The 20698-nt window shown below is 37.7% G+C and overlaps 4 protein-coding genes across 4 annotated transcripts; 2 read left to right on the forward strand and 2 right to left on the reverse strand.

Moving 5' to 3' along the window:
- The first annotated feature begins 4451 nt into the window (after positions 1–4451).
- LOC112173580 (UDP-glucuronic acid decarboxylase 2) lies at positions 4452–7657 on the forward strand. The gene is made up of 7 exons (XM_024311238.2): positions 4452–5072; positions 5173–5320; positions 5824–5903; positions 5999–6082; positions 6167–6241; positions 6887–6979; positions 7081–7657. The coding sequence occupies exons 1-7, from the start codon at positions 4452–4454 to the stop codon at positions 7300–7302; spliced, it is 1323 nt and encodes a 440-aa protein (XP_024167006.1). The 3' UTR covers positions 7303–7657.
- A 165-nt stretch (positions 7658–7822) lies between these two features.
- On the reverse strand, positions 7823–11447 carry LOC112173581 (caffeoylshikimate esterase). Its single transcript, XM_024311239.2, has 8 exons — positions 10968–11447; positions 10750–10840; positions 10608–10640; positions 9240–9386; positions 8916–9046; positions 8684–8821; positions 8499–8597; positions 7823–8403 (listed from the first exon to the last, which is right to left on the reverse strand). The coding sequence occupies exons 1-8, from the start codon at positions 10986–10988 to the stop codon at positions 8032–8034; spliced, it is 1032 nt and encodes a 343-aa protein (XP_024167007.1). The 5' UTR covers positions 10989–11447; the 3' UTR covers positions 7823–8031.
- A 3061-nt stretch (positions 11448–14508) lies between these two features.
- Positions 14509–15858, reverse strand: LOC112173582 (outer envelope pore protein 16-4, chloroplastic). Its single transcript, XM_024311242.2, has 6 exons — positions 15698–15858; positions 15553–15604; positions 15439–15470; positions 15322–15355; positions 15173–15240; positions 14509–14865 (listed from the first exon to the last, which is right to left on the reverse strand). The coding sequence occupies exons 1-6, from the start codon at positions 15767–15769 to the stop codon at positions 14719–14721; spliced, it is 405 nt and encodes a 134-aa protein (XP_024167010.2). The 5' UTR covers positions 15770–15858; the 3' UTR covers positions 14509–14718.
- An 869-nt stretch (positions 15859–16727) lies between these two features.
- Positions 16728–18141, forward strand: LOC112173584 (60S ribosomal protein L22-2). The gene is made up of 3 exons (XM_024311243.2): positions 16728–16872; positions 16957–17194; positions 17789–18141. Exons 2-3 carry the CDS (start codon positions 16965–16967, stop codon positions 17931–17933), a joined length of 375 nt encoding a protein of 124 aa, XP_024167011.1. The 5' UTR covers positions 16728–16872; positions 16957–16964; the 3' UTR covers positions 17934–18141.
- The last annotated feature ends 2557 nt before the right edge of the window (positions 18142–20698 follow it).

Consider the following 20698-nt stretch of genomic DNA (forward strand, 5'->3'; position numbering starts at 1 on the left):
TTTGTGGCACCATTACCATATGTCTCGCCTCTCTCAACGCACACATGTCATGTAGCTTAGCATTTTCATTACGACATTTTTGTGTTCCATAAATATTATACTAGACTGGTGCTATATTAGGAGTGGTGTGGCGTATATATACGTTTATCGGTTTATGGATGATAAAGCATGAGATTAAAGAAAAGAGGTACGTAGTAGTAGTACGTATCTTTATTCATCAAAAGGCAAGAAAAATTGCTGCATTGCGTAAAGGGTGTTTAGCTTTCTTAAGGACCCTGACCTTAAAGATGAAAAAGAGGAGTAAGTACACGAGGATGCATGTTCTCAATCTTTTTATTTTTGTTTGCAAAAGTGTAGTTTTTGATCAAAACTGTTCACCTATTACACAAGAGAAATTATCATCAATAATCTTGTATTTCTTCTAAAATTTTCATCAAAACAACACTTTGAATGTACGAGATGTTTAAGTTAGCTGTCTATAACGAAAGAAACAAACTCTGAAAAGTTCATAATAGCTCGTAAGTGAAATTTTGAAGCATTCATAACCAATTTGCAATACTCATTACAAATGTCTTATGAAAAGCTCTTGGTCATTAAGACGATAAACGGAACCAAAAAAAAAAAGAGGTAAAATTACAAGTAAAGATTATATTTTTTTTTTTCAATAATAAAAATAAACCAGAATACACGGTGCATGTCAAGTCAAAATCAGATAGGAAATCAGGATTTATGGAGCTTCCAAATCAACATAAAAATTCAATAAATAGCGTTTAATAAATTGCGTTCAATTAGAGTCAAGCCATTTGTTGATTTGTTGTGGCAACATCGATCTTTAGAGTTATTTTTACGTATCAATTAGTTTAGTGAGATACAACACGATGCTTATAATATTTTCCGTTTCTTTTTTTGTTAGGCGTAAGAGATGATGTTCATTGTTTGATCAAATCACCAAAAAACCCATGTATAAAATGCAGACCAATTCTTTGTTGCATAATTGGCTTTATTGCTCATTGAATAATGCTAAACTTGAGAAGTAGACCAAAGCTTTGTCGATACCCTTTCAGCAGCTGAAATATATAGTTCGTTCATGTAAACCACAATAAACAGTTAAATCAATTCGCTAGATGTAATGAATTGTGACTATATGCGTCGACTTAAGTTAATCGGTAGGGCTCTTATGCGTATAAGAGCCCTATTGATTTTGACCTGACATGCACCATGCATTAATTAAATGTTCAATTGAGCTTAGACTTGGGACAACCTTTAGAAAATCGGTGGATGAGATGCTTTTTACATCTATATATCTATTCTTATGCCATACTTCACAAGAAATCTAGCTAAATTCCAAACAAATTGTATCATTGGCATGGTTTAGAATTCATCATATAATTGTATGTCTTCGACAAGCCACATCCATTTTATGATTATTTCGTGCAGTGACATAAATAGTATTCTAATTATAAATAAAAAGTCATGTGTTTAACTCTCATACAATTAATTGTTGAGTAGTTTTAGACTTTTAGTTTATGATTGTAAATTTCCTCGATGCAGTTTGAGTTATGTTCATGGTTAATTTATTATTATTATTTTGTCCGGATCATGTTAGTAATAAAAATGAGCAAAATTGAAGCTCGAACTCCATAAAAAAAACATAAAAGCCGAGCTTAGCTTGATTCCTCCGCATTAATTTAAACCCAAGTTACTTTTAACTGAAACATAAATATTAACCGACGCATAAATTTTATTGAACGGATTTAACGCGCTAGCCTTACGGTATTTTTGTTTAACGTACAAAGTGGTGGAAACGAAGCTGCATAACTTGTGATTTGATTTCAGTACCCACAGTCAGAAATAAAGTAACACGCCACATGCAGTAATGTGGATAAAAATGCATGATGGGTGTGACCTGTACCCTCTAAATAACGTTTCCAAATCAACACTATAAAATTCTCAATTTTTATTGGGATTTGGAGACTCCAGGTACCACTGGTACCGGTACTCTTTTGATTTCTCTACTCTATATACCACCACGTCATGTGCGGATACAAATTAGAAATGACTTCCAATTTTATTATTATTATTATTTTTTTTTTAACGAGAGAATCAAAAAATTTATCTAATTTTAATTTAATTTTTCACTTTTGCTAGTCACAATAACAACAATAAAAAGGGGAGAGTGAAATTTGCTCTCCCCAAATTGTAAACCACACTCCCCTTCATTTTTATAATAATTTTTGATTGATGATGTGTTCTCTGTTTCCAAAATTGCCCTCCTCTCTCTCTCTCTCTCTCTCTCTCTCTCTCTCTCTCTCTGTGATATGAGTGCCGTGGCGCTTGTCAAGGATGGCGTCGACAAGGACGAGCTCGTCGACGAGGTCCTAGGTGAGGATGGTCTGAGCGATGGCCGTGCCAATGTATTCGGCGCCGATAACGGAGATCTTGGTCTGTCGTTTGGAGGAAAAGGGCGGAGCGGCGCCTTGGATGAGCATGCACCACACACATGATTTCTCATTGCTTTTAATTATCTTCATTCCTTTAATTCCATCAAACCCAGTTGGCAACTATGAACTTTCAATTTGGAGTCTTGGAGGAGTTTGGTGTTATTCTGTCCCTTATGCAGATTGCAGATGCAGTCAATCTCTCTCTCTCTCTCTCTCATATAGAATAGCTTGATTTAAATCTGGTACTGATTGTTTAAAAAAAAAAAATATGGTATTGAAGAAGCTATATACTACCTTTACATTCCTTATTAATCATCTGTTTATTCATTAGCTCTAGCAACGCACCTGATTTGAAACAAATAACCCAAATCCACCAGTTTATTCATCTTAGAGGTGCCCATGAGACTGTTGTGGATGGTTGATTTGGTTGGTCAGATCAGCATCTTAGGTATGGTGAGTCGAGAAATTTTTCACTTCTAATTGAAAGAAGAAATTAGCTTTATTTAGAAGAGAAGAAATTGATTGGCAGTGGAGAAACTCAAACCAGAAGAAAGACGGGAAAAACTAGAGAGAGAGAGAAAGAGACCAACAAGAGTATTTCTGGATCATATCTCACTAATTATAAATATATTATAGAAATGAAGGGGAGTGTGGTTTACAATTTGGGGAGTGAAAATAAATATATTATAGAAATGAAGGGGAGTGTGGTTCACAATTTGGGGAGTGCAAATTTCACTCCCCTAAAAAAGATTTCAATTGTTTTCTGTAAGACTTTTCTAATTAGATAAAAACGATCTTAAATTAGTAAGCAGGGCCTATTGACAGGGAAGTGTTAGTTACATATTAGATTTTAGACCACGTATAATGGTTGATATGATTAATCATGTTCTCTCCAATGAATGTAATTGTATCATGGAGATATTTTTTCCTTTATTTGGTAGGATGTATTATTGGGATATTGATGTAATGTAATTGATGTGAAAAGTGCTCCTTGTACTGCCTTAAACATACATGTAGTCCGTAAATCTAGGATTTCATTTACCTTGATTTGTTTATTTTAGTCGTTATGTTTATGAACTCAAATTACTGCATCGATCGTATAACCATAATGACAGAAGCACACATGAACTGTGTTTTTTTGTATTTAGCGTGCATACGTTTTTTTGAAACTTGCAACAAAACGAACAATACTCAACTCCGAAACACTATCTTACAGTGGAAATTATTCTATGCACCGACGGTGCAAGTGACCCAATCCTTAAAAAATAATCTCAACCCTTGATATTTATTATTAACTTTATTTTTAATAAATAAAAAGTATATTTAATGCAATCTAACTATTTATTTGTGTTGGTGCAAGTACACGGCGGTGCTCTGAATACTCCCCCCTGTACAGAACTTCGAAACCGCGCTTCAAGTTTAGTAAGCTTGACCCAATTAGAGGTCAGTGCGATATAAACACAAGTTTGGAAATGTATGTCATAATTGGGACTCTTTTCCTCCGCGCAGTAAGCTAGATTGATTTTGCAAAAATCAAAATCAAGTCAAAATATCCCACTGAGGAAATTAATACCCCCCAGCCCCCAGGTCTCCACCGCCCCAGTTAAAGCAACTGATTAACTGAACCACAATCTTAATCAATAATGAAAAGGAAATTAGTTTAATGGAAAATTCATTAACCACGAACCCCGATTCACCAACTATTAACGATTTTGAATCACACCAAATGACACACGTTTACTTTTCAAAACGAGAAATGGCCTTTCCGTAATTCAAAGGGAAACTCTGCCTTGTTCCCAACCACCTCACTGCTTAAATACCACAGCGGACGGAGCAGAGGCATTCAGAACCAAACGAGTGAAGCGAGAGAGAGACCCTGCACCGCCACGACTGAGTTCTCGGCGAGTTGTACTCGTCTGACTCAGCGTCTTCTTCTTCTTCATTCTCTTTACATTTTCCTCCAAAACCCATCAGCCAAAAGTGTCTGTTTTTTTGAAATCAAACGGTTAAATGGGCTCGGAGCTGATATTCCGGGGCGGGCACGACGAGGCCCAGCCCGCTTCCGACACCTACTCGCCGAAACGCCCGAAGCCGTGGGCGTCGGTGACCCGCCCGATTGGGTACCTGCTCCGGGAACAGCGCCTGATTTTCATCCTCGTCGGCATTGCCATCGCCACCGTCTACTTCACCCTCCTGCCGTCGTCTCGATCCCACTCCTACCACGGCCACAACCCGATCCCCAACGACTTCGTCAAGTTCGACTTCGAGTCCACCCACCTCTCCCACAAACCCACCTACGAGCGCCGGTTCGGGCTGACCAATTACAATTCCGGCGGGAAGGTCCCGCTGGGCCTGAAGCGCAAGGGCCTCCGGATCGTCGTCACCGGCGGCGCTGGGTTCGTCGGGTCCCACCTCGTCGACCGCCTCATGGAGCGCGGCGACAGCGTGATCGTCGTCGACAATTTCTTCACCGGAAGGAAGGAGAACGTTCAGCACCATTTTGGGAACCCTAGATTCGAATTAATCCGACACGACGTCGTCGAGCCTCTCCTCCTCGAAGTCGACCAGATCTACCATCTCGCCTGCCCCGCCTCGCCGGTCCATTACAAGTTCAATCCCGTCAAGACTATCATATCCTTTCTAAATAAAAAACGGGTTCTAGTTTTTTTTTCCGATTTGATTTTCTGTATGTTTTGTGTTTCCTTAATTTTTTGAATTTTCGAGATTGCACAAGACCAATGTGGTCGGAACTCTCAACATGCTGGGGCTGGCGAAGCGGGTCGGAGCTCGGTTCTTGTTGACCAGCACCAGCGAGGTCTACGGCGATCCTCTGCAGCACCCTCAGGTCGAGACCTACTGGGGAAACGTCAATCCCATCGGTGAGTACCTCTTCTCCTGTCTATTTCTGAAACCCTCGGCGCATTTTAGCGAGGAGGCGTGGGTGGAGTCTAACGTGCGCGGGGGGGGGGGGGTGGAGGGGCGCGCGGGACAGTCCCCGGTGAGATAGGTACTAAATTGGGAAACCATACTTGGGGGAGGGCTTTGTCCTTTTCCTCGATGGCACGATGCCGCCACCACCACCACGTTGGAACCCAGGGTGTGGGACCCGCCATCCGAGATCCGGTTGGAGGCGTTTCGTTCCGTTTCGCACGGTCTACGAGATTACCCGTGATTTTCGGGTCCACTCATCCGACGGTGGAGATGGCTCTCGTCGCCATCAGCCGGGAGGTCGGAGGGTAATACCAGAAACTGAGGGAGGGCATGGTGGTAATTTCGGAAGACGTGTTAGTTTCAGCGTAGGTCCGGTTTAGATCTGACAGGCACACTGGGGTTTGCTCTGTAAACCTGACAAATTATCGTTGGCTGTCTGAATATGCGACAGGTGTCCGAAGTTGCTACGATGAGGGAAAGCGTACGGCCGAGACATTGACTATGGACTACCATAGAGGGGCAGGTGTCGAGGTAAATTAATACTCTTAGTTAATTTTTACTTAAGTGTTTTTTTTTTTTTACTGTTGTTAATCGATTCGGTTTTCATTTGATATGGGTAAATGCAGGTTAGGATTGCTAGGATTTTCAACACATACGGCCCGAGAATGTGCATTGACGACGGTCGTGTTGTTAGTAACTTTGTTGCTCAGGTAAATTACTCGGAGCCGGGCTGGTTAGTTTTTGTGGTTAAGTAAATTGTAGGGGTGAGTTGTTGATGGTGAATAATAATGCAGGCATTGAGGAAGGAGCCTATGACTGTTTACGGTGATGGAAAGCAGACAAGAAGTTTCCAATACGTTTCTGATCTGGTAATTTTTTGTTCTACTTTAATCCTATATTTTAAGAATTGGCCAGTTGGGGGGGTGGGTGTGGTGTCTTTACGTTTTCTTTTCGTGCTGTGCTTGTTAGCTACCTGCTTTATTAGTTTAGAATTTGTTGTTGCTTTTTTTAAGGGTATCGAGCCTAGTGAAATTTTTTTTATAGTGCAAGGCTGGGGAATGGGATTTTGATTGGTAGTGTTATTAGTGAATCTGGGCAGGTTTCTTAACTAGATTGATTATTTATGTTTCCCCCATGTGCATAGCACAGTAGATTCCTCAAACTGAAATGTGTGCACACTAGATTGGTGGTAATACCTTTTCTGCATGTGCATGATTGGTGGCAGTTTAAGCTTCTGATCTATGGAGTTTGGTCAATGCTCTGCATTGTGGTCAATTTGTTGTTATGGGGTGCGATCACCATCTTGCATTTCTATATCGCAACTTGTGTTGATAAATCTGAGTGGAGTTGTGTGCAGTCTACAAGTAAAGGAATATAGTTGGGGAGATTCGTTCTAGTTGATATATTAGTATTGCTTTTAACTGTTTATATAAGGAAGGGTTTTCTTCCAGACATGTGATTTGCTTGTTTACTATTGTTGCTGTTGCTGAAGAGCCATTTGTGTATTACAATAGGTGGATGGTTTGATGCGGCTTATGGAAGGCGAGCATGTTGGACCTTTCAATCTCGGGAACCCTGGTGAATTCACCATGCTTGAACTTGCAAAGGTAATTTCGAACATGAGCTCTCTAATCTAAAACTGTATAGCTTAATTTCATGTTTTGGCATTCACTTGATCCCTGTGTGATGTTGAATAATGTTGATGCAGGTGGTCCAAGAAACAATTGACAAAGATGCAAAGATTGAGTTCAGGCCGAACACTGAGGATGACCCGCACAAGAGGAAGCCTGATATCACAAAGGCCAAAGACCTTCTTGGTTGGCAACCAAAGGTGTCTCTCCACAAGGGACTCCCACTCATGGTCTCAGACTTCAGCAAACGTATCTTCGGTGACCACAAGGAAGCTGCTGGTGCCACCACCACCATGTAATTCTATCATATCTGTACTGGCATTATGGCATTGGCACATACATACTTCTCTCTGGCCAATGACAACGGGAAATATAATTCCCTTAGTTCTTTACCCTCCAATTTCCAAACAAGAATATAGCAACAAGGTCGCGGCGGCAGTAGCAATAGCAGCAACAGTAGTAGCATATAAGTTCCTAAGTTCTTCTCTATTTGGAGTAGGTTTGGAGGTGTCTTCTTTGGGCATTTGTTGTCATGTTCAGTCTTTGTTCTTTATGTATTGTTATCCTCTTAAAAAGCTTAATAGACAGCGAGCTTCGTTTTTCCATCTTCCTTTTATTCTTTTTTATGCAATCGATCCACATTTGAGAAAATAACCATTAGATTACATTTACACACTTTCATGATCTATCGGTAATTATATGTTGATCCGCAATTGATATTATGCAATCAGTCTACATTGAGAAAGTATTACTTTTGAATCATATTCTGAGATTAATCAACTCCAGTTTTAAGCTTCATATATGAGTTTCAGAAGTTGATAAACTCTTGTTTTGTAAGCTCATTCAAACCTAATAGATACACCAATCCAAAGATTTTAGGTTCAACAAAAACAGTGCTACTTTTATTCCACTTCCCCCATTTCTTATTATACCATTCACATTTATCATTTGGGAGGAATATTTGAGAGCAGTTTTAAAGCGATTATGCACAAGTAGGAAACAGTAGCTATGATTCCCAGCACGCCGGACTACATTGCTGAGTGATGTTGTAATCTTCGTCCCTTTAACCCACAAAAATAGCTCCCTTTCTGCCGCTTGTTCATGGTTTCAGGTGATGATGCTGTGGTGTTCAACTTCACAATGCCGTCATTAAATGCTTGAATTGGCTGCACAACCATGACATTGCTGTCTGTAGTGTGCTTCTCAAGCCAAACTGTGATGTCTGCAAACACGATTTCGACGTTCCCATCAGGCTCTCCTGATGTTAAGGCATGCCACATTCCAGGGTACAATTTTATGGTCTTGTCTGGGCTGCTGGCTTTTTCGTACAGACACTTGCTTACTTCAGGGTCCGTAACTGTATCTGCCTCCCCGTGTAAAACAAAGAAAGGCAGTTTCACCTGCCCAATATTAACAGAAAGCAATTCTGATAAAGTGAAAAGGTGAAACATTGTTACTTATACATTGTGATTGAATCACTGAAACAAAAACCAACCTCATGTAAACTGTCTTCAAGGCTCATGCTAGTTCTAAGCATTTCCAAAGCTGTTTTCAGCCTCGGCTTGTCTTGGTAGATAAGCTTGTTGCTTCTTATCTGGAAAATAAACACCAGTTAAGCACTGAAATAACTCAAATTCCCATCTATCTTGCTCATCAGCAAATGCTATAAAAATTAAGTACCACTTCGCGCTTTACAGGGTCCTTGAAGGCTGAATCAATGACGTCTTTGGTGGGTACAATCTTCCATTTCGGTATAATCTCCTCCACTCTAGTCAATACATTCACAACCAGTGGATGCGGCTTTACTTTCTCTGATATCTAACAATATTGTTGGATGGAATAAGACGATGTATTAGGTAAACCAAGCCGAACCAACTAAACCTGTTTCAGAAATATACACAATGTCTTTTACCTTACACATTGGTGCAACAAGAACAGCACCATTCCAAAATTTAGGATCCTTCTTATGAAGCAATAAGGCCACTGCCCCTCCCATGGATTCCCCATACAAGAACCTACACTTGTCCCTGTACTCTTCCTCCGCTGTAACGCCATTGTAAAATTCCTAGGTCAGGCTACGGTTGAATTTTGTCTTTCCAAACAAGATAACGCTCTAAGTTACTGTATAGTCAACCTAGATCATCGGTAAAACTTGTTTGGATAAACTAACATCCTTAGTGTCTAATAAAGAATGAATGCTAAGAGCTAAGAGTGGTAATAGATCAATGGAACTTACCACAAATCGACTTGAAGAAGTCATTGCAATCGTTAACGATGTTTTCGAACTTCTTAATGTAACACCTTGCCCCCCGAGAACGTCCGTGGCCCTCGTAATCGATCCCGAACACCGCATACCCGGCATTAGCTAGCCGGACCCCGCATTCTATAACATAATGATAGATTAGTGCATCCAATTAGGTCATCATTAATGATTCTCCTCTCTGAACACTGACTTTTGCATCAAGTTTTGGCCTTGATTGTTATGGGTCAGCTTAGAGGACCCAACAACCTAATATTTGGCAACCAAACCAAACCAAACCCAGTTGACCACAAATTTTCGTTTTGTCATCGGACGTGGTCTACTTGATATGATATTTAACTGATGTCAGGATCAAAGGGTTGCTGTCATGGCCATACAGCAATCACTTAATAAAGAAAAAGGGAAATAATAAAAAGACCATCTCTTTTTTTCTGGCTGAAAAAAGAAAGAGGTACATTATGATTGGTATGTCTCAAATTTATCAAAATGAATAAAGTAGCAAAACGAAGAAAACAAATATAAGGATAGTGATATGGTGTCACAGTAGGCATTGGGAATACGAATGGGATTAGTATTATAGTGGCGTAGCAGAAGAGAAGTATGGGCATCCTGGAAAATAACAAATGCTATTTTGTCTGATTATTTGCAATAATTTTGGATAGGACTGTGTCAATATTGTTCCATGCTACACTTTTCTTTGAAAGATGATGCTCTTATCTAGCCACTTTGTTTGCTTTCTAATTTCCACTATCTTCAATCTCTTTTGGACAAATTTCTGGGTTCTTCATGATTCATGATACAGTATAAATATTGGCTTGAAAATTGAAGAAACTTTTTCAAAAATATTGACATACAAATCAGATGTATCTCCTTCATTTTACTTTTCCTTTGATATTACTAGCAGTAACGTGAAGACTGAAGAGAAAAGAAACTTTTTCTTTTGTGAAATGACAAAAAGAGAAGAAAGATGGAGATTTTGCTTTTGTATCCTGTTGGATTTCCACTACAAATACTGAAATAAGTGAAACCTGTCAAAAAGAGAAACAGAGAACGGGAAAAGTTGCCCAAAAGCTTAAGTTTCTTGCGCCCTTAGATTTTCATGATCAAGTTCAATAAATGCAAAAAATTACTGTTCAAGGAAATAAAGAAGAACTGATTTTTCTGAGGGAGAAAATTAAGCAATTCATTAATGTTCTGCATTATTGATACTAGACTAGGGTAAGTACTGAGGCAAAACATATTTAAGAATAGATTTCTAAGGTCAAAGAGTTCATAATTCAAGACAACGAAATTATGAAGAGGTAGAAATGGGAAGCTAGACTCATTTAAGTTGATCTTAATTACCTTTCATGAAACCGCTGCACTCCATGCCGTAACCTGCAAAACCATTTGTGGATCCCCTTAATTTTTGAACCACACACACACACATACATACACACATACATGGATTACAGTCTAATTCAGAGGGGGAGAGAGAGAGAGAGACCGTGGCAAAGGAAAACAAGGGCCTTTGGGGAAGAGAAAGGCAACCATCTGCAAGTGAAAAGCTGCACTCCTCTGGAATTCCTTATGTAAGCCTTCACAAATTGATACTTATACCATAAGCAAAATTAAACTACATCAACATTGTCAATACTACTATGACAGATAAAGAAGAAAGAAAAAGGAAAGCCTATACATGCTTTGTTGAGAAGATTGACTTACTTCTTGATATTCACCATCCATGTTCAAGTTTAGAACAAACGACAGAAAAGAGAGAGAAAAAATAGACTAGGAATTAAATCAAACCCAACTCGACGACCGTATATGTTTCCATCCAGCAGATTCAAACTCGGATCTCTGCAATGCCACCTCAAGCAGCAAAGACAATGAGTGATTTGTATAACGAGATTTAGGGTGAGAGAATGTGAATTTTGTACGAGTCAAAAGTTAGTAGGAGATCCTGAAAAGAATTGAGAGAGAGAAAGTTGAAGCTTTCACACAGAGAGACAGAGAGAGAGAGAGACGGTGCGTTTATCTTGGTTTAGGAGTCATTTTTATATTTCCTAAACGGAAGAGGTCATAAAACGAAAGAGCTACGTGGCATTTGAAGGATTGAGAGCACGGAACTTTTTCCAGATTGTTAGTTGTCTGATCGCAGCGACCCCAACAGATCCCAATACCTTTATACTAATCTGTTCATCTTGTGACGACTGACGACCTTCTTGGTTCTTATATAGATGTGCATGTGCTACTTGTGCAGCCCGATCGTGGGCTCACATAAGCAATTACGCAATTATTTGGCCTTTTCTGTTTTTTTTTTTTAATCATATTAACAATTCATAATCACAACAATTAATTTTTGGTGCTAATGTCTAATTCTACTGCAACTTGATCGTGGGCTCACATAAGCAAGTACACAAGTATTGGGCTTTCTCTGTTATTTTTTTATCACATTAATAATTCATAATTACGACAATTAATTTTTCATGAGTCAAACTCACGACCACTAAATTAAGAAATAAAGACTTATATCACTAGATTAAATTTTTTTTCCTATTTTTTTTTTTGTAATTTTAATTCAAATAATAATATTAGAAAAAAAAAACTTGGGTTAAAATGTAGGAGCACTAGATTAGTCCGACTCGCCAATATAATAATATCTAAACTCATTATGGTCATTTTCTAATAGTTTAGGTTCAAAACAAAAGGTATTTGACGTATTTGACCTCTTTTTATCAATGTTTTAAAAGACGAATGCGTGAGGTGAGGTGTTTTTGTTTAAGCCTTAAGCTTCAAAGCGTTGAGGCATAAAGTTTTCGCACATTATACTTTTATAATAATTTTTTTATATTATAGCTAACAAATAGAAATAATCATTTTATTAAAAACTATTAAAATATGTAAGAATGTATGATAATATCATCCAAATTTAACGTGAAATGATATCCATGTGTCACTTATCCTCTAAAAAAATATGCTAGATAAATATAAAATTGTTATGATTGAGTCATTCAAAAAATAAAATAAAAAGCCTTTCAAGGGTAGCTTTAAGGTGTTTTGGTGAAGCCTTCGTATGCTTCATGCTCAAGGCACGTTATTTTAAACACTGCTTTTGATTTCTAGATTAAGCATAATTTTATTAAACTCAAATCAACAACCGTGATCTTAAGAGAGAGAAAAAAATAAAAGTTCATAACAATAATTGTTATAATATCATATTAAACATTAAAACATAGCTGCTGATATAGATATGGATGGGTCTGAGTATGATTATACCAGTTTATTAAGTGCAATATACTGTCATTCGGTTGATAAATTGAAACCCTAAATTTGATATTTTTAGATACTTTTTCAGACCTATTGCCGATTAGTAGGAGTAGGAGTAGCATGAAACTCAGAAGTTCGAAGTGTTCAACAACGAAAAATGAATATCTGAAGGTGTTTTATAAATCTGTAAATTTTAACAATGGAAATATAGTTTTCAGAGTCATTACTCCTAGGGCTCATCCATACCTACTTGATTAGTGCAATTTATTTTTTCACCAACCAGGGACCAACTCTTTAATCCACTTCACATACTGGCTTCGTCGCAAAGTTAACTTGCATCTACCACAGTACCACTTGAATATTTGGGAGGTCCAACAATTAATTTTTTGTCAGCTTGTTGAGTTTGGTAATGGTAAAAGAGACCGGACCTCAGTTTGGTAAACCAACTTCACACCCACACCAAAAATGGCATCGCCAAATTTGGTTTTCACTCTCATGTAAAACTTTGACCAACTTTCGTGGCTTCTTCTTCTTCATAAAAATACATGTCTGAGACGGTTTGAATTGGAGAAAATGGGCAGAGTAGAAAAACCAGTTTTTCATGGCTTCTTCCTGAGAAGAATACAGTACTGAGACGCTTTAAATTTCAGAAAATGTGTTTGGGTTAGCAGTTAGAAGAACGTTACTTAATTAACCCCTCAAGCAAGGAATCGCATTAATATCAAAGTCGTCAAAATAGCGTGCTGTTGATTTAGAGAGAGATCTCAACCTCTACAAATCAAGCATATACATGGGGGAGGCTAGATACTACTACATTTAACTACATGAACATCTGAAAAATAGTAAAGGTAAGTTGCTAATGATACAAAACTTTGTTGTGTAAACCTCACCGCTCACGTCTTTTGATACCCCATCTGGTGGTCACAACAAGTTCAGACTCCCTCTCACACTATCTAGGACTCATAGTAGCGGACCACAAGTAGTAAATGAAACCACAGCTATGCAATCTGAAAGTCCACAAAACACTAAAAGACATAAAGTCTCAAAGTGGTCTGGTAGATCGAATCGTCAAACAAATGTTAATAAACACTGCATACAGAGCTTTACTTATTCCTAGTTACAAGACAATCAAGTAGTAAATGAAACACAGCCATGCAATGTGAAAGTCCACAAAACACTACAAGACATAAAGTCTCAAAGTGGTCTGGTAGATCGAATCGTCAATCAAAGTGTTAATAAACACTGCATACAGGAGCTTTACTTGTTCCTAGTTACAAGAAAATCCGCAGAAAGGTCACCTAGCTTTATTGTTGGAGTCCCCTGAGAAATTCTTCTTCCAAGATAACTAAGAGTGTTACATTTTGAAACTTCTGCAATTGTCTATTGACAAGAAGTGACCAAGAAGATTGATAGAGTCATTTAACATAAGACTTTAGTCTTTATAAGTAACCTAAGATTATCTTCAGGGATCTGAGAGGAACATATAGAATCATTTAACACAAGACTCTAGAAGTAACCTGACAATGAGTTCATTTGGAACCAGCATGAAAGGAAAATATAGTATTATAGTATATCAAAATAAAACTATAAAAACTGTCAAGAAATATATAGGCCAATAGAGATGATCTTTGGTTCGCCAAAGCTCACAGTACACAAAATGTCCTACGCCATGCTCAGAAAGTGTAGTTTTATTATTGAGAGATGGCCAAACTTGGATTTGAGATGGTATGAAACTATGCAGCAGTCCAGCAGATGCTCTGACTTTCCTACAATAACTCCTTAACATAGCAGTAAAGCCAAAGTTGACTTTGAATAATCAGGAACAGATGTTTTGCATCTTCTTGATTTTTTCTGCATTTTCTTTTTTATTTTATTTTTTGCTTACTGTGAAGTAGCTGCTCACCTGGTTAGGTTCTCAACAAGAAATTGCAAAGAATATGTGGTGGGGGGGGGTGTTTCAGTTGAAAGGTTTTTACTTTTGGTGAACCTTCTAATCTTCTACAGAATTTGTCTGGCTACTCTCTATTTGAATTTTGAAGCAACTGATTTACAGAAAAGGTTCAAAAGGTTCCAGCTACTATTTTCATGAAGAGAATGAGAACTAGAACAAAGAATTTAATTGTCATACAATGATCACTTGCTGATCATGAGTGCTAATCTACGCACAAATTTAGGGACAGAGCAACCTTGTTCCACCAGTCTTCCATCAAGAAGTATTCACATTTTTTCTACCATAGTCGGCGGCAATTTTCAAAGCAGAAACCAGACAAGCTGTAGGAATCACCTGTTTCCAGCTTCTTGATAGAGCAGCAATAGCTCCCCCTGCCATAGCCCCAGCAACCAAACCATTCACCTACTCAGAGAAGAAACAAAACAAACATTATCCCTAATCTAATCCCATTAGTATAAAGTCACAGTTTTTTGCTAGGGATATGCAAGTTGGATCATGTTGAACTATATATCACAGAAGTCTCCCTATTGGTTTACTTAGACTATTAACAAGTACTCCATATTTGGTGAGGATCATCATATCACTTTCAAATCACACGCACAAAATGAGAAATAACAATGCACTGTGAAGATTTGCAAATTGGGTTTCCTCTCAGAAACAAAATTACACAGATTAAGAAAAAAACAATCTGTATGGGAGCGTCACTAACCCAATCATCCTTCCCCCGATATCTTTGCACTCCACAGTGAACAGAAGTAGAAATTCCAGCAATAAGTGCTGTAAACCCAATAACGTCAGTTCATCCATATATGCTCAGGACCAAAAAAAAAAACAATCAGAGATACGGAGCTAAATTACCACATTGAAAGGTACACCTGGCAACCGAGTTTGCCTGTTGGAAATGAAAATCCTTAACTGAAGAGTTCACTAACTACCGCAAAACACCAACTAAACTATACAAGATAGAGCTCATACCACAAACCCAGCTCGTTTTATTCCAGTCAGGCCTGAATTAACAAGATCAAAGAAATAAAATCAAAACCGGGTTTACTAATTCTAATCAGAAAAGCATAAAGCTATGAAATTTACCGAATTTATGAGCATCGTGGGGAGCGGAGCATAAACCCCAAATGGCACCAGCCTGAAATCAGATTGAGTATAATCAAAGGCAGAATCTAAAATAGAATCAAGTATTTGAGTTTGGACTTTGGAGAGAGAGAGAGGATTTTGTTACCGTTCCGACGTTGACGATTGAAGAAACGGCAAGGGAAGAGCACGGCGCGATGACGTACGGGTCTACCTCCATCACTCCGCCCCCCAACTCCCGCTTTTCCCTAGGGCAGGCTCATTCGCAACCAAACGATGTCGTGTTGTAGTTCGGAACCAAAAGGTGAACGAGTAAAATATACATTTTGGATACTTATTGAGTTTTTGTGATTAGCAACATTTGGACGTTTCATCTTTTTATATTTTCAATTAATCATTGTGTATAAATTAATTAAATCAATTGAATAATTCAATTTTATCGAATAACTAAGAGCATCTCCAACAGTGATAGCTATCTTGATAGCTAAAAGTAGCTAAAATTGGAATATAGCTAGTGGAATATTGAGTTATGCTCCAGCAAATACCTAAAACTCAAGTTAAATTTAACTTTTAGTTAAATTCTCTCTCCTCTCTAGCTAAATATAGCTATGTCTTTTAACTAAAGCTAAATTTAGCTTTTGTTTAGCTAGTCTGTTGGAGATCAAATTTAGCTTAAAACTAGTTAAATTTCAAATTTTTTTTGAAATAAATATTCTGTTGGAGATGCTCTAAGACAGTTCTAGCAATAGTTATTATTATTGTGATAAATCGTTTATTTATTTTATATGAATAAGTAACCAAAAGAGTTTAGTTTGATTATTTTTTGTTTTTAAAAATGACTCTTATGGCATGTTAGAATATATATATATATATATATATATATATATATATATAAATGATTGTTAAAAGGTCGTACCATGAAAATTTAAAGTGAAAGTGCGTGAATACTTTGGTTCAAATATCATATTTTTTTCATAATTATTTATTATTTTGATAGAAAAAGTTTCTAAAAAAAAAAAACTAGAGCAAAACTCTAACTACAAACATATAATTCTCAGGAACAAAATGCTTGCTCGAGGGGAAGAGCATCCAATATAGTGAGCGCCACATTAGAGACATAACAAAACTAACGTATGGAGTTTACAACAAACTAAATGTTTGGGCCTCTTTTTCATTTTCTTTCGGCCCAAATGTAAGCACTGAGGCCCATAAAAACTGCGAACCCCAAACCCTAGCATCTTATTAGAGTAGAAAACCCTAAATAGCAGAGGAGACGGACGCAGCCGAAGGTCTCTAGCCATATCACATCTTCAAGAACCAAAGGTGAGCAGCAGCATCAACTCTCTCTCTCTCTCTCTCTCTCTCTGCGTTTGTAGGGTTTGATTGATTTAGTGTGTTGAATCGCAGAAGCGAAAATGAGTCGCGGAGCAGTTGCCGGAGCCAAGGGCAAGAAGAAGGGAGCTTCGTTCGTGATTGACTGCGGGAAGCCGGTGGAGGATAAGATCATGGACATCGCCTCACTGGAGAAGTTCCTCCAGGAGCGTATCAAGGTCGGCGGCAAGGCCGGAGCTCTCGGTGACTCTGTTACCGTTTCTCGTGAGAAGAACAAGATCACCGTCACTTCTGACAACACATTCTCCAAGAGGTACGTGCCTTTGCTTAGCATAGCTTAGCTTGTCGTCTATTTTTACAGATCTGGTAACATGAGTTGGGTCAGTATTTGCATATGGTTTGGAAACTGATTTGCTTTTTGTTGCTGCTTTGCTTATTGTCTATGCCGTAACAGTAGCATCTTTGTGATTCTGCTCTTGCTAAGTTGTTAAAATTTGTATAGCTAATCAAACTGTTGAACATGGATGTGTGGGATTTTTATAGCTAATTGGAGTTATAAACTCGCATAATGAAGGTTATGTTGATACTGAATTAGAGTTAAAACATGCCGATATTTAGTTATAAACTATGGTATCCATTTCACATGTGAGAAACTCGTCGGCTGAAAATCTTTGCTTGTTACTAAGAAGGGTCACTTTGATTGGGAGTTTCAGCATCGGTGTAATGTGGATTATTCTTTTTTCATGAACATAATTTGCAGCATTTCGTGTAAAATGTCTTGGATTCTTGTATCTTAGCTGTTTTGATTTCAGTTGGAAATGTAGAATATCTGTAATGTCAATGTGGAAACAGTCCTTTGCTCTGTTTCTGTCTGTGAATAACATTGTTGTGCTACTTGGTATGTCAGGTATCTCAAGTACTTGACCAAGAAATACTTGAAGAAGCACAATGTGAGGGATTGGCTTCGTGTGATTGCATCCAACAAGGACCGCAATGTGTATGAATTGAGATACTTCAACATTGCAGAGAACGAGGGCGAGGAAGAAGACTGAGAAATCAGTCTCCTATTTTGAGGCACTATCCATTAAGCTTAGTTCTAGAACTTATCGTGTTTTCCCCTGGCTTGATAGACTTTTATTTGGGCTTGACTGTGAAATTAAGTTTATCCTCTGAGTATTTTGTACTGAGATTTAGTTTTTGATTATCACATTATCTTTCTGGTTAGTGCAATACATATTGCTCTGAAGGTTGTGGGTATGATTTTGATTGATTGATATTTTCATTACTTTGCAATGTTGATGTTATTATGTTTGGCGGACCTCATTGTTCAAAACTGACCCTATATCAGTGGAAGGGCTCATTTGTGAAAACAAATGCCTTGGATTTTGATTTAAGATCTTGGGAGTTTATTGCATTTGAGAAGTTCCAAGTTGATATGTAGATATCAGAATGAGGTCCATACTGTTGAATTGCTGGGGAACATCATTGGGGATTGCAATGTTTATTGCTTTGAGCCTTTCAATTTATCAACTGGCCTAGATTCTTGCTAGGACCAGACAGATAGGATGCATTGTTACCTGGTATGAGCGCCTGAGCGGTAAATCTCAAATAGAGTGAGACCCGAAGCGCAAGAATGGATATCTCCTTATCCAGTTTCTCAGTGGGCAGCTTGGAGGTGTCCAGTTCTCAATGGGCAGCTTGGAATCAAGAACATCTCCTTCTGGGCATTTAGTAAATTAGTAGTGATATTTGTTGGTTCGTAGACAACTCTGGAGTAGAAACCTTGAGCAAAAAATAAAAAATACTCCTCCAAATAAAGTATCAAACAAATTTGGAGGCAAGGCCAATTGTACTTGCATTGCATATATGATGTGCCCTATAAACAAGAAATACTCGAGATGAGTATCCTATTTACAGGTACGATGGAGAATTGACCAAAAAAAAAAAAACAGGTACGATGGAGAGATGGAGCAACTTTTCAATTTCGATTTTAGTGGAACCAAAATACCTACTGGTTTTGTGGATAACTCCCTTTACGTGGATGTAATTTGCTGATATTGATTGGAAAATGTCGGTAATCCTTGTATCTTTATCTGTTGTGATTGCAGTTGGAAAGAGATACTTTAGCTGATGCCTATTTTCAGTCTATGTTTAACATTTGTACACTAAACATCTGTTCTCAGTATCTAAAGTAATTGACCTTGAAGTACTTGAAGAAGCACAATGTCAGTGATTGGCTTCGGGTGATTGCATCCAACAAGGTCAACATTGCTGGAGGAAGACTGAGAAATCAGTTTCCTACTTTGAGCAACTATCCATTGTCTGCTTTTAAAAAAAAAAAAAATTTTATTAATTTATTATTATTATTATTTTAATCATTAGCTCACTCTACCTTTACATATATCAATGAGAATCGAACCCATGACATTTACAATGTTGGAAATTATAACTTACTAATAGGTCGCAGCTCATCGACAATTGTACACTTTCTGTTTTATCCATCAATTTTTATCTTGCTATGGAATTAAGCTTCTCCCGGAGTCTCTGTACTGAGACTTAGGTTTCAATTATCTCATTATCTTTCTGGTTAGTGCTGGGTATTGCAATATATATATATATATATATATATATATATATATATATCTCTTTCTAGGGTTTTCATAGACTACAAGACCAGAACCACTGTTGAAATAGTCTGATTGGAGAGACTACAAGACCAATTCATACTTTACAAGATAGAATGGCAGTGTGTACCTACCCTCTCTCTCACAGTCCATAAATCTAACCTCTGCACTTTGCAGTGAAAAATAGCTGTATATGCATTTATAATTTACTGTGACTTACCAGTGTAGCTAAAGCCATAGTTGTAGGGATTGAGCCATAGCAGTAGTATTGGTGTTTTCTCAGTGGGCAGCCAGGCTTCATTGATATCATGATATGGACTTGCTCAATTGTCTTCTTCATCTTTAGTTTCCATCCAAATATTTAACAAACATAAATATATTTCTCTGAAGACTGCTAATTTCTTGTTTAATATTCTACTTAACCCTGCTATGTATCTCAGTTCTCAGATAACTTTTATCCTTCATTGCACCTGTCAAACTACTAACAACACGAACTCCACTGCAACTTTGTAGAGATCATGAAGAGAGCTTCAACACTACACAATTTTCTTCAACCTTAACACAAATATAATGAATCAACAAAATTGAAACTTTTTTTTATATATTTTTTTTTATCAACAATCATATAAAATTTTTAATAAAATTGGACCAACCGTGTCATGAAAATCAACGCCAACTGCATGAAAGATCTTGATTCGGTCCTTGATACCTGCAATGTAGCCTCCATTTGTTTGATGAAAAATCTGCAAACACAAATTAAAAATCGAGAACATGAATATATGAATCAAATTGCAGTGCACAGTTTTAAGGGTTGACAATGAACAGATAGGGAGTTGGAGCTAGTCCTAAATGTTGACACTCCTCCTTCACCTTCTCCAAATCCTACTTGATCTCTATCAAGCACCATAACAACGAAGCTTGATAGAGATCAAGAGGAAAAGGAGAAGGAGATGAGGAATGACAACCTTTAGGACTGAATTTCTAAGCTCGAGTAACGAGTGTGTGTGTGTCTGTAAATAGAGGGACGCTTTGTAGTGTAGGGATAGTCCAACATTTGCATCTGCCCAAGTTCCCAACCTTTTTGTATGTATCATGCCATGATGGTTCAAACTCAATGCAACATCCTTGTCCTTCTGGTAAGCAACTTTATTTTGCTGACATTGACTTTGCCAAAGAATATATTGTAATATATT

The sequence above is a fragment of the Rosa chinensis genome, chromosome 6, assembly GCF_002994745.2.
Source record: "Rosa chinensis cultivar Old Blush chromosome 6, RchiOBHm-V2, whole genome shotgun sequence".
NCBI classification, from domain to species: domain Eukaryota; kingdom Viridiplantae; phylum Streptophyta; class Magnoliopsida; order Rosales; family Rosaceae; genus Rosa; species Rosa chinensis.

Coding starts and splice junctions, on each gene's coding strand:
- LOC112173581 (XM_024311239.2), bottom strand. CDS start 10,988: ATGGATGGTGAATATCAAGAA. Junction 10,841..10,967: donor TGGATGGTGAATATCAAGAA/GTAAGTCAATCT, acceptor CAATTTGTGAAG/GCTTACATAAGGAATTCCAG. Junction 9,387..10,607: donor GTGCAGCGGTTTCATGAAAG/GTAATTAAGATC, acceptor ATTATGTTATAG/AATGCGGGGTCCGGCTAGCT.
- LOC112173584 (XM_024311243.2), top strand. CDS start 16,965: ATGAGTCGCGGAGCAGTTGCCGGAGCCAAGGGCAAGAAGAAGGGAGCT. Junction 17,195..17,788: donor GACAACACATTCTCCAAGAG/GTACGTGCCTTT, acceptor TTGGTATGTCAG/GTATCTCAAGTACTTGACCA.
- LOC112173580 (XM_024311238.2), top strand. CDS start 4,452: ATGGGCTCGGAGCTGATATTCCGGGGCGGGCACGACGAGGCCCAGCCC. Junction 5,073..5,172: donor TCAATCCCGTCAAGACTATC/ATATCCTTTCTA, acceptor TCGAGATTGCAC/AAGACCAATGTGGTCGGAAC. Junction 6,242..6,886: donor TCCAATACGTTTCTGATCTG/GTAATTTTTTGT, acceptor GTATTACAATAG/GTGGATGGTTTGATGCGGCT.
- LOC112173582 (XM_024311242.2), bottom strand. CDS start 15,769: ATGGAGGTAGACCCGTACGTCATCGCGCCGTGCTCTTCCCTTGCCGTT. Junction 15,605..15,697: donor CAATCGTCAACGTCGGAACG/GTAACAAAATCC, acceptor ATCTGATTTCAG/GCTGGTGCCATTTGGGGTTT. Junction 14,866..15,172: donor ATCGGGGGAAGGATGATTGG/GTTAGTGACGCT, acceptor TTCTCTGAGTAG/GTGAATGGTTTGGTTGCTGG.